Source organism: Ochlerotatus camptorhynchus, unplaced genomic scaffold, assembly GCF_037179485.1.
Source record: "Ochlerotatus camptorhynchus isolate MF236.1 unplaced genomic scaffold, CSIRO-AGI_Acam_v1.1 ptg000019l, whole genome shotgun sequence".
Lineage (NCBI taxonomy): Eukaryota > Metazoa > Arthropoda > Insecta > Diptera > Culicidae > Ochlerotatus > Ochlerotatus camptorhynchus.
Genome location: NW_027040511.1, coordinates 475,288 through 487,754, shown reverse-complemented (window position 1 = coordinate 487,754; position 12,467 = coordinate 475,288). Strand labels below are relative to the sequence as shown.

Genomic DNA, 12,467 nt, shown 5'->3' with positions numbered 1-12,467 from the left:
AAAGTTGTTTATTATTTTCCTCTGGCTAACCTAAAAAATGTATGAAAGTAGATCTGTCAAAATGAGTTTGACATCGATTTGTTATGTATTTTCCTCGGATATTCACTAACACGCTCTCACATATCGCACCAATACAACCGGACGTGAAAATCTCTATACATCGGTATTGACAATAATGCTGTATTCACATCATCAATATTATTGTCAATAATTCCCCTTCGCGTCAATATATTGGTACGTGTGGGGTTCGCTTAAGAGTTGACTCGACACAAAAATGATTCCTTTGCACATCGTTTTCTAAGAAAGAGAAAGTATAGTTTGCTATCTCTCTTTACTCTTCACCGATGGCAGACACGTAGCTACTGCTGCCAGCAGTAACAACGATATCAAAGCTTGTAATATCATTTGTAGTTGCTTGTTTGTTGATTTTTGTTTACGAAAATCAAACGTGATCTTGGTCATTGATGAGATTTTATTTTTTGATATTTTTTTGAACACTGAAACACATACAATCCAGTAAAATCGAATATTGAATTGCGCTTACGTTTACTTTTTTCACACATGCAGCGTTCGTGAAAAGCACAACAGCTAAGCGAAAAGTTAACGTTTCGAGAAAGAGCGTATCAGTATCAGAGCGTCAGTTGCGAAAAGAGGAAATTGAAAAATGGTCTACAACCATTTTTTCACAACCTTGTTCTTCTTCTTCTTCTTCTTCTTCTTCTTCTTAATTCCTTTATTTAACGTCGGTCTCTGTTCCGCAATCTAGTGCCCTTTTGAACGGTTAAATCAAAGTGCCCACTGATGTGGCGAAGTAGTTGTGGCATCTGCTAGCATGTCAAAACATCATATCGAAGTTCGCCACACTCCACACAACTTCGACATGGTGTTCTGACATGTTGTATGATGCCACATCTCCGCCACTCCTGTCACAGTCCTCCTCGCCTTGCCAGCCAGTGGGGTTGTTGTGTTTCGTGTTTGATGGTTTCTTGGATGTCGTCGGTTTCGGTTTTAATTTTGTTTTATTTTATGAATGTTACTATTTCTTTCAGGTTCGTCTCGTTGTACTCTTTTAGATTGGTGGTCAGCGGTTTGCAATATTCTACCACGGTAAACTCTAATCTTTCGTTTGGGGCAATAGTAGAGTAGTTGCTGAAGGTATTCTTTTTCATCGCACAGTTCGCAGCTGTCGTTGATTTTCCAACCCCACTTGTACCCATGCTTGGCATGCACAGTTCAAGAACAACATGTGAAAAGGGCATACAAGCTTTTTGTAAACAAACCTTCTTATGTCCTTTTCTCGCCACCCATATGACGCCAACCCAAACCATTAACATCACCGGGTAGGGGAAGCTTTCCCCTTCCGATGATGTTGTTGGTTTGTGTGGGCGACCCTCGGTTGGCGAGATAAGGGCCTACAAAGGTTTGTTTACAAAAAGCTTGTATGCCCTTTTCAAATGTGGCTCTTGAGTTGTACACACCAACTCCTCATTTGGTAATAACTTTTCACTCAGTTGTTGAAATTTGTGTTTCTTTAAAGTAATTGATAGATTAGGATCATAGTTTACTATACACGGAACCAAATGTTGTTAATTTAAATCAAAAATTTATATGTTCATTATATAAACATATAAATAGTTCAAAGTAAATTGAAAACAAGTTTTCAACAAAAATATGTATGTTTGAATTAAATTCAAAGGCATGTTTATTTCAACAATACATAATTTGGGTAAACAATTTTCAGCGTGTCTTTTTTTCCTTGTTTAAATTCGACAAACTCAACCGAAAACGGGCTGCAAGAGGCGAAATAGAAGTAGAGGGTTGGACCCCATAATATCAACGTCTCTCCGTCGTTTCTGATGCCGATCCCCATATCATCCTCACCCCCAACCGACGTCGAAAGTAAAACAGATCATCCCCCAACACCAAACGTAGAAAAAGGCCGGTATTAGGACCACCGTCAGAAACGACAAAACGACGCTAATATCACAAAGTTTCACCGGTTTTCTGAACTGGAACCCCCGGACACCCACTCCGACGGCCCCCCGGATCTCGGACCCGGATCACAACACCCATAAACTACCCTTAATCACACCGAAAAATAGCAGGAATATAGATGCCCTGCCTGACGATTTCCATTTATTTGCTATTCATTTTAAATATTTTGTTTTATCCCGCATTCAAATGCTAAAATAATTTCAAAAGATTTTTTTTTAATTTTATTTTATGCATGAAAAGCATGTTTAAAATAAACATATTTATTTTTGGTCACATATAGTTGTCAAATCAACCAAAAATATTCACGTTTATTTTCAACACGAATATTTTTAAAATAAACGTAACAATATTTTTGTTTTAAACATTATTAACAATGGCTTCAAATATGGAATACGTTTGAAATAAACCTAGTTTATGTTTGTGGCCAGAACAAACTGAGTTTACGTTTAAATTTACCGTAAATATGTTTGTTTCGACGTTAAATTTTTCTGCGTGTAGATATGCAAACAGTAGGTAAATCTTAACATTTGAATCTAGACCAATGAATGTTTACACTTAAAGTCCAAGATGTGCAGCGAGCAAACTACTTTTTTTTACGTATATATAACAAGCTTAAACTAAATAAGATAAGTTTATTTTCAGATCGTTGAATATTTGAATATATGACATCATTAGATTTACAAAATAATAATACACTTTTTTCAGTTTTCATTCATGCGGGATGTATGGATTTTAATTATTTAAGCTTGCTTTCAGCTCTTCGATGATGAAACACCTCTAGGATTGTATTATAATATTTCATTTATATTATTGAATTTTGCATTTATATTATAAATATTCACTTTTTCAGCTTAGAGATGAACTAGCCTACAGAAGTTGAAGTAAAGTTAATGTAAAGTTAAAGTAAAGTTAAAGTAAAATTAAAGTTAAGTTAAAGTTAAGTTAAGTTAAAGTTAAGTTAAAGCTAAGTTAAAGTTAAGTTAAAGTTAAGTTAAAGTTAGGCTAAAGTTAAGTTAAAGTAAGTTAAAGTTAAGTTAAAGTTAAGTTAAAGTTAAGTTAAAGTTAAGTTAAAGTTAAGTTAAAGTTAAGTTAAAGTTAAGTTAAAGTTAAGTTAAAGTTAAGTTAAAGTTAAGTTAAAGTTAAGTTAAAGTTAAGTTAAAGTTAAGTTAAAGTTAAGTTAAAGTTAAGTTAAAGTTAAGTTAAAGTTAAGTTAAAGTTAAGTTAAAGTTAAGTTAAAGTTAAGTTAAAGTTAAGTTAAAGTTAAGTTAAAGTTAAGTTAAAGTTAAGTTAAAGTTAAGTTAAAGTTAAGTTAAAGTTAAGTTAAAGTTAAGTTAAAGTTAAGTTAAAGTTAAGTTAAAGTTAAGTTAAAGTTAAGTCAAAGTTAAGTTAAAGTTAAGTTGAAGTTATGTTAAAGTTAAGTTAAAGTTAAGTTGAAGTTATGTTAAAGTTAAGTTAAAATAAAGTTAATATCATTTTATATTCTGTTTATTCTCACGAGTGCGAGTGTGTGTGCGTGTGTATACGCCCGTTTTTGTGTTTGTGTACCTATTATAAATCACTACAATCAGCATTAGTTTACCAAAAACGATCCCGGCTGCTGCAAACCTTTCCCCACATCCAACATCCCAGTGATTTCTCGTGGAAGCGCAGAGGATTTCTCGGTTTCCTTCACAGCGAATATCACGTCAACACATTCCTTCCCATTCCCTATTGGACCTGCATTCGGACACGGCCGGCGCTGGTATTGCTAAATATTAGATCTTCAGTTTTTACACATTGAGGATGAATGTTAGTCCCAAACATCATCTGTTGGTTCTCTGTGTAATTGCAGCTGATCTGGTAATAACAGAGTAGCAACCGTGGGCGGTCAATAATGCTAATGCTAATGCTAATGCGTATATATAACAAGCTTAAACTCTATTCTATCTACTGCTTCAAAACAAAATATTTTTCGACAACTGTGTGCAAAGTTATTAGCAAATGAGCAGTTCTTGACCAACACTGTGTATGCCAAGCATGCTTGTACCCCTTCGCTCCTTTGTGTTTGTGTGTCCTGTCCCGATCCGACCGATAGATATCTTTTTTTCTGTGTTCAGATTTAGGCCATGGAACTAGATTTTCCCCCTGGAGCTTCCATGATCTCCAGGTGCCATATCCTCTTCTCAGATTTCGGATTTTGCTTGAGGTTGGCAACGGGTAGTGTAAGGGAATTGAAAGTCATTTGAAGTCCTTTGGTGACGCGTACCGCCTGTTCATCAGCCCTGGGATCTCCTGTTGGCTGGGAACCCATTGCAGCTTAATCCTGTGATTCCTATCTTGCTTCAACGATTTAGCGATTTACCACTCCAGGATGTTTTCGTTTAGCTTACTTTTGTTTCGTATGGTTTGGCAGGCTACCTTTCAGTCGGTGAAGATTACTACTTTGTGGTATTTTTTTTTTTGCTTTATGAGATCGATGGTGATGGTGTAGTTGGGGTTGATTTTCTGGGTCGAAATATGTAGGTCTGTATAGTGTCGCTAGTGGCGTTTCCTAGTTGATTTGGATGCATGCATGAAAAGATGGTGGATGTTTGGTACTAGAGATTGTTCTTTTCCAGGAATTTTAGGTGTCATGTTGGCTGTAGTTTTCCTTCTTGTTTTGGAGCTTGAAGATTTTCTCTTTGATGCGTCTATCCAGGATATACTCTGAGTATTGCCGTCTATTCAAGTTATTGCGCTGTTTCAGCCCAGTAGGAGAAGTTTTTCGAGTTATTCGTAAATACACGTTCGGAGAAGGGCTGTAGCTGGTTGTTGTGGTATGTAGTTTTCAGGAGCCTTTGAGGGTGAGCAAGTCTTTTATGATGTCAAGCGGCGTCTGTCCGGTTTCCACGTGGATCACATACATGGATTGCAGGTACGAGTTATGTATAGTTTGTAACTTTTTGAGATTGGTTTTGGTCGCATTTCCGTACATCTCAGCTCCGTACTCTAATCGGCTACGCATGATGGCATTCCCAACCTTGTCTAGGGTGTTCGTGTTGGTACTGTTGCTGCGCTTCCCGAGCATCATGATTATTTTATCTGTGCTGCTGTTTTGTCTCGGATCTCCCCGATGTCTTCCCTATGGGTGAGGGTCCTGTCGCCTGTGTGCCCCCCAAGTAGCGGTAAGTGTTGTTCACGTCTACGTTTTTTCCTTGATTTGTTTTCCATCGATCTTGTTTGCGTCGATCTTGTTTTCCGTGCTGAGCACCAATGCTACCGACGCCAAGGAGGCAGCTCCCATACCTGGACCCTACCTATCGACTCATCAACTCATGAACCGGTGACCAACGGCTTCACTGATCAGAGATGTTATGCCTCAGAACATCCCGGCGGCGCCGACTGGGATTGAACCCAGGCTTTCTGGGGTTAGAGGTAAACACGCATACCACTACACCACCGGCGCCGCTAGGTCTATGTTCGCATGTCTTATATTAATCCTTATTCTGATGGTGTCTCTTTCCGGGAAAGCGACTGCAGCACTTTTAGAAACGGTGATTTTAAGTTCTAGCTTCGAGGTCTGCTAGGAGCTGGGAGAGATAGTTGTTGACTTTTGCAGCTGCTTCTTCTGGGCTGCTGTCAGTTACCACCACCGCAAAATCATCTTCGAACTGAACAAGTTCACATCCTTCGAGTTCGATCTGGTGCAGGCTGCTGGTGTAGATGTTGAAGAGTATCGCTGACCCTTGAGGGAGACCTTCACTTTCCTCAATGTGGCCCCGTAACGTGGGTAGGTCACCTTTTCGTGGTATGTTACGGGATGTAAGATCTACTACCGATTCCTAGTCCTGACTACTTCAAACTAGGGGAACAGGATTTTTCAGTATTCAAAGGAACACATCTTAGTCCTTGTTACTTTTTATGCCTTGTTGATAGTGACAAGATTCGGCTTTGTCCACCGGGGATGATCTTGAAACCAAGAAAAAAATAGTTAGTTAGTCTTCAACTGGTTAAGACTAAATTATTTTTACTTGTTTGGTTTTCCGTCGATCTTGTTTTCCGTACTGAGTACCAATGCTACCGACTCCAGGGAGGCAGCTCCCACACCTGAACCCTACCTATCGACCAATCAACTCATGGATCGGGGACCAACGGCTTTGCCTCCCTTCCGAAGGAATGCTTGATCAGAGATTTTATGCCTCAAAAAATCCCGGCGGCGCCGACTGGGATTGACCCCAGGCCTTTTGGGGTGAGAGTCAATCACGCTTACCGCTCATTGCTTATTTTTTGCTATGGAATCAAATTTTGACTGACAAAGGGGCGCGCATTTAGAGGGTGCTCTCACTCATTGAAGGGTATAAATAGCGGGTCCTTTCACGTTTATTTTGTTTTAGGCAGTGGCGTCCCGTAACCTCACTTTTTACCTGTGCACCAACTTTCAAAGCCAGATTTAATACCATATTCATACTAGAATCGGATGAAAAATACACTTAATCTTCTAGTTTATTCGATATATATCCATTGCAAGCAATATTTTGATAATTGTTTATGTTTAGAGAGTTGGTGCATAGGTAGATTGATGTTAAGGAAATGTTACTGGTTTTAGGGACGAGACGTCGGTAACAGAGGGAAGTGTGAATCCGTGAGATGAGTTTGTTGGGGATGTTGAAGGCTTGTAGAGCGTTGAGCAGTGTTTGGAGGTTCAGGCAGCCAAAAGCCTGCAATATATCTTTCTTTTTATCTTTATTTAGAAGATTTTTAGCCGTAGGCTAGTTCATCTCCGTTAAATGCGATAGATCGAGAAATACGACGATGGTGTGGTTCTTTGCCAGCTGGGCGTTGATGGCCTTGTTGATGACGTAGGGGGCCGAGCAGTGTTTCCGAAAACCGAAAGATCGATGGGGGTTTTAAGTTTCTATTTCTGCTATATAAGTCAGTCTGATGTTGATCACCGAGTTGATGTGATTGAGATTGATGTTCAGGTTGGTTCGGTTGTAGTTTGTAGCATCTCTCGTTTGATCTTGTAGTGCTCATTAATGTCCTCAGACCACCAGCGCTTCAGGTAGTTTCCTTTAATGTTCTTGATGAAGAAGCTGGCTTATTATACGCTTTCCTCGAAGATTGTCTGCATTTCTGCGGGGTTATTTATTTATTTATTTATTTATTTATGTATTTACTTATTTACTTATTAATTTATTTATTTATTCATTGTCGTCAATCATATGTAGACCGTTTTGTTGTTCTAATAATTACATTCTTTGTTTTTAATAGTAATAATGAGTAAAAAAAAAACAAAAAATAAATAAAGCAGCGTTTGCCTTAATAATATTGTATTTTTACGTGTTAAAATTACGAATTAAATTGAAGTGGTGTTTTAGTTTGGATTTTGTCATTGTAAAGTCACTAGTTTTGCTGTGTTTGTTGTAAGTAGTCATAATTTGATTTAACGGTCGAAATTTAGCATAATTTGTACGATGGTGGTTTGTAAAAAAAAATATTCCGATTGCGCAGTTGTCGGGAAGGCACATAAAACTTTAGTTTTGATAAGAGTTCTTCTGAATCAATACGATGCGAAACGATATCGTTTACAAATGAGACCATTGCAAATTTACGACGCTCTTTTAATTTTTGCATGTTGATGAGCATGCACCGTGTTTCATAAGACCTAATTTACGAATTGCTTTTGTACCGATTCTATTCGTTCTTCGTGCGTTATTGAATAAGGTGACTGATAGATGAATTGAAGCTTTAGGTTCCACTGCTTTGTCTTTGTCGACCCGTTTCATCTATCTCTCTTCAGATGTCGATGACGTTGACGATATAAAGGGTGTCCACGATGAAATTGCCACACTATGAAATTGCTCTAACTTTTTAACCGTTGGGTAGAATTTAATGAAAATTTGGGTGGATTTAGTTCATAGTGCATTATTTACATCCTGCAAGTTTTAAAGTCCTGTGATCAAAACTCGTGGAAATGGAGTCGAAAGAACAGCTCGTGGGTGATAAAATCTTGCGCATTCATCACGAGAACAAGGATCTCTCGCATCGTTCCATCGCTAAAACGTTGGGAATCGCGAATTCCACGGTGTCGCGAGTGATTAAGCGGTTCGAGGAACGGTTGACCACCGATCGGAAGCCCAGAAGTGAAGGAAAAAGTATTCCGTACAACACCAAAAATCACAACCGCGTAGTTGGGGCCTTCAACCGAAATCCGAACGCCTCCGTTAGGGATGTGGCTAAGAAGCTGCACCTAAGCCGAAGTTTTGTCCAGAAGGCCAAAACTAAGGCTGGGCTTCGAACGTTCAAGGTACAAAAGGCCCCTAATCGCGACGAGAAGCAGAACAAGTCCACCAAAACCCGTGCCAGGAAGTTGTACCTCAACATGCTGACGAAAGTTGAATGCTGCATCATGGACGACGAAACATATGTGAAGGCCGACTTCAAACAGATCCCCGGCAACCTGCTTTTCACGGCCAAGGATAAGTTCAGCGTTCCGGAGCATGTCCGCACTCAGAAGATGTCCAAATTTGCGAAGAAATTCCTGGTTTGGCAAGCCATCTGCACGTGCGGGAAGCGGAGTGCACCTTTCGTGACCCAGGACACGATGAACGGACAGGTGTACATAAAAGAGTGCCTCCATAAGCGGCTGCTTCCTCTCCTGAAGGCCCACAACGTCCCAACAATCTTCTGGCCGGATTTGGCCTCATGCCACTACTCCAAGGACGTGCTGAAGTGGTATGCGGACAATAAGGTCAATTTCGTGCCGAAAATGTTCAACCCTCCCAACACTCCGGAGCTCCGCCCCATCGAGAAGTACTGGGCGATTATGAAGCAGCACCTTCTTAAACGACCTAAGGTAGTGAAGACAGTCGAGGAACTGAAGAAAGTATGGGTTTACATGCAAAAAACGGTTGATTCACAGGTTGTGCAGAATCTTATGGCCGGGGTTAAGGCCAAGGTGCGGACATTTGCGTATGGACTGTAAATAAAATACGAGTAAAATGGTAAAATGAAGTTTAATAGTTATTTCTCAATCCCTGAAAATATGATGGCAATCGGATGAAAACTCGAATTTTGCGAATCAATTTTGTGTGTGGCAATTTCATCGTGGACACCCTTTAGTTGCTACTAAATTCTTGTGGAACCACTCCCCAGGAAGCCTTGGTTGCTAGTCCAGTTTTTGTTAGAGAGAGATCGATCGATGTGCTGCTCCTATTGACCATGGACATATATACACAGTTCAAAAAAGTAGTGTAGATTTCTGTTCAATATGATGCACATAATTGGAGCGTCACATATCATATAAGTTTACATTATATATCATGTAAACTGCCGTTATACGCATAACTGTCTCATGTTCTATGCAATCCTTATGTACCGTGGGACTCTTATGCGTATAACGGCAGTAAAGTTCTGAGACATTTCATGCAATGTAGCAAATATTGTATGCAAAATCCCATTGTTGTAAACAACATTGTTTAAAAGTTGCGCGGTTGCGTGAAATGAAATACAAGTTACGTTAATGAATGTTTACATCACTATTAAAATTCAGAATTTTATCTGTGTAGTATGTGAGCGTGCCGTCGTTCAGAAGAATACCATACCGTGATCAATCGCTCAAATGTTATTGCCCTGAAGGGATTCTCCTGGCATCTTGGACAGGTCGACAGGTCGAAAACCACGAACAAATTCCTTGTTGAATGTGGTGAGTTCCAGTCTCTCCCAACTCGTCTCTCGAGAACGGGATGTCCGTCTTCGGTGAGATTTTTTTTTTGCTATTTTCTACATCGCGTTATTCAAATAGGAGCTTTTTTTTTGTAAAGCATTATTAGCGAGATGTTTAGCTCGTTGGCTAGTTCATCTAACCTACATAACGATTAATGCAAAAGCAAGACCATTATGGAAATATTTTTCATTGGCCCTTGCAGCACTGAAGGTGCCTAGAATTGTTAAGTAAAGTAAGTACAATTTGCTATCATTTCGTAATAACCTGCTGCATTTTTTTGAGAAAATTTTTCCGAAGACTACTCCAAGCAAACTATGTAGAATCTTTAAGAAGAAAAAATGGACCCCTGACTCACAAGAGTTTATTGACTGATAGGATAATGAAATCAAAGAAATAATTTCAAGATTTAGGTCTTGACACATTCCCGGATATATTTTTTAGATTATTTTTGACATTTCGTACTCGGAAAGATTAAATGCTGATAATATTATAGATAATATAATAAAATAATATATAATATTACTTGATGTCGGACTAAGAAAATTGTTTAAGATTCTGGACATAAATCAGTACCCTGGATATTGTCTAATTTTAAAACATTGCAATAATTTAGAAATTATCTTAGTTCTCTTTCTGAATGTATTTTTGGCGAAATTTAAATTTGTGAGAAGGGTCGATTATATATTTTCTTTTTGCTTGGATGATCCGGATTGAATATTTTTCCCTTGCTAATACCTAAACATTGAATGTTCCGTTCGTTGGACCCCAACTATTAAAACGTACCTGATTAGCAATACTGTTATTATTGTTGTTGAGATGAATGTTCAGCTGCTGCTGCTGATGGCAGATATCACATGCTTGTTGCAGAAGCTCGTGCGGTTTAATGAATAGTCGTGCGCTGAGCAAGAATGCAAAAAGGTATGATTGGTCCGGATAGTACTCATCCGTTGGTACCATATGCTTGATGAGTGTTTCCAGCGTGCCGGAAATCAGATTTCCATCTCGGTAGACCAGACACTAAAATGGAATCGTTGAAACATATGTAAAAAAGAAGAACACATATTTTAGATGGTAATTTGCTTTTAGTTGGTCGATTTTCAATTTGCTGCTTACATTGTCGTCATTGAGGCTGGGATCATCGGTACTGTTCGCACTGGCGTCATTCTGTGAAAAAAGAGTAACATAAAGGCGGGAACAAATTATTATTTCTGGCTGGATGTTTATAGCTATTAACGAGTTTATTCAGTTGATCACCAGCTGGTGTCGTACGATCAGATTCTATCGCACTGCAGATCGGAATGCATGGACGGCAGTTTAATGGTTTCAAAACATCCGATTAGTATAAAATGTAATGCTCAGATTTTTCCTTATCAGGTGAAGTATCAACGGAAAGTAAACAATTGTGAATAATGTAATAATTTAAAAACATCCGATCTGCAATGTTCAACTGCCTTTGCACGTTTCAGTACTAGTCTGGTGATCATTCATTTATGTTTTCCCATAACAGCATATTGAGAAAACATTCACTGCTGTATGCTCAAATGTGGGTGGTCATAAGGAAAGTGGACTTTCGTTCTGGATTACGCTTGTTTATACTCGTACATTTTTCTGCAAATGCCTTTGAGGTCTGTTTCGCAGCAGCGTGCGGTTGCGCCGTTTTTGTGGAACTGGAGACGTCATACCACCATTCTTTGGGATGACGGCAAAGTCGGGTTCGTCGTGGAATGAAGTAGGTGGCGAAAATTCACACCCGAAGGACGAGTCGGTTTGAATCGAGTTGGTGGTGTTGGTTTTGGAGATATCGTTGAAGGGATAATACTCATGCCCTCCAATGCCACTACTGTAGACCGACGTGAGCGTAACCTCGTCGTTCCCGGAATCACAGCTAATACTTTGCTTATTTGGTGAAATTTTGGTAGATGATTTGCTCAGCTCTTTCGGCCTTGGGTGTGCAGAAGTGATCTGGCAAACGAAGTTGTCGTACGATGCATTCGAAACATTGCTGACTGGTCGGGACGATGAATAATTAGACTCCGTTGATGAAGACGTGGAAGATTCAGTACAAATAGAGTTTTGGCGTGTTGGGTGGCATGGAACGTTTTCGTTTGCTACTAAGTACAGTTCGTTTTTAAGCTGGTTTGAAAGCATGTCATCAACTGTGCTGGTGTTGATGATTTCTGGCTTCTTCTTTTTGAGCCGACTAACCGGTTCCCATATTTCGCTGGAGGTGCTGGTATAGTAGTTATTTTCCTTAGTCTCGCAGGATCGCTCGTCCAATATTCGACCATTCTGTGCTATGGTTATGTCTTCGGTGGTAACGGTACTAGTTTTTACGCTCAGAGAAGTTTCTAGCTGCACAGGCTGCCGTAAAACTCCGGCGCGGAATAGTAACTGATTAAGCATTTCACAGGACGGGATTTCACCGGCGATCAGCGCTTTCTTGATGGCATTGCCATCGGAACCTTCCAACGTGACTGGCACTCCATTGATGAGAAGTACTTCTTCTTCGCGGATTGTTTGAGTTTTTTCACAGTCTACTACCTGGATGTTGGTACCGAGCATGGACTCCACTGTTTTCAGGATTTCATCGTCCATAGCTTAGCAACGCCAGGGTATTCTAGAGAGGATAATAGGAACTTTTGTTAAATATACATCGATTGGTGATTCATGTAACATGTGGTTTGAACACGAGTATCAGCTTGCGGAAGAGATGACTTGTGGTGACTCCCGGATCTTTGGAAATTATGGACACTCTGAGTTTTCACTGCAATTAGACTTCACCCTGTCG

General features: G+C 39.5%; 1 protein-coding gene across 2 annotated transcripts in view; it reads right to left on the bottom strand.

Annotated features, from left to right (window-relative positions):
- Window positions 1-12,467, bottom strand: part of LOC135702955 (ras-GEF domain-containing family member 1B-like) — a 113,658-nt gene that overhangs the window by 10,261 nt on the left and 90,930 nt on the right. Inside the window, exons 2-4 of one of the 2 annotated variants that reach the window (XM_065224032.1) lie at window positions 11,282-12,296; window positions 10,793-10,843; window positions 10,463-10,696 (exon numbers count right to left, since the gene is read on the bottom strand). In XM_065224032.1, the coding sequence (XP_065080104.1) occupies window positions 10,463-10,696; window positions 10,793-10,843; window positions 11,282-12,274 (1,278 nt within the window). In that variant the 5' untranslated portion in view covers window positions 12,275-12,296. The remainder of the gene's footprint in view (window positions 1-10,462; window positions 10,697-10,792; window positions 10,844-11,281; window positions 12,297-12,467) is intronic. The other variant, XM_065224040.1, reaches the window with a different exon arrangement.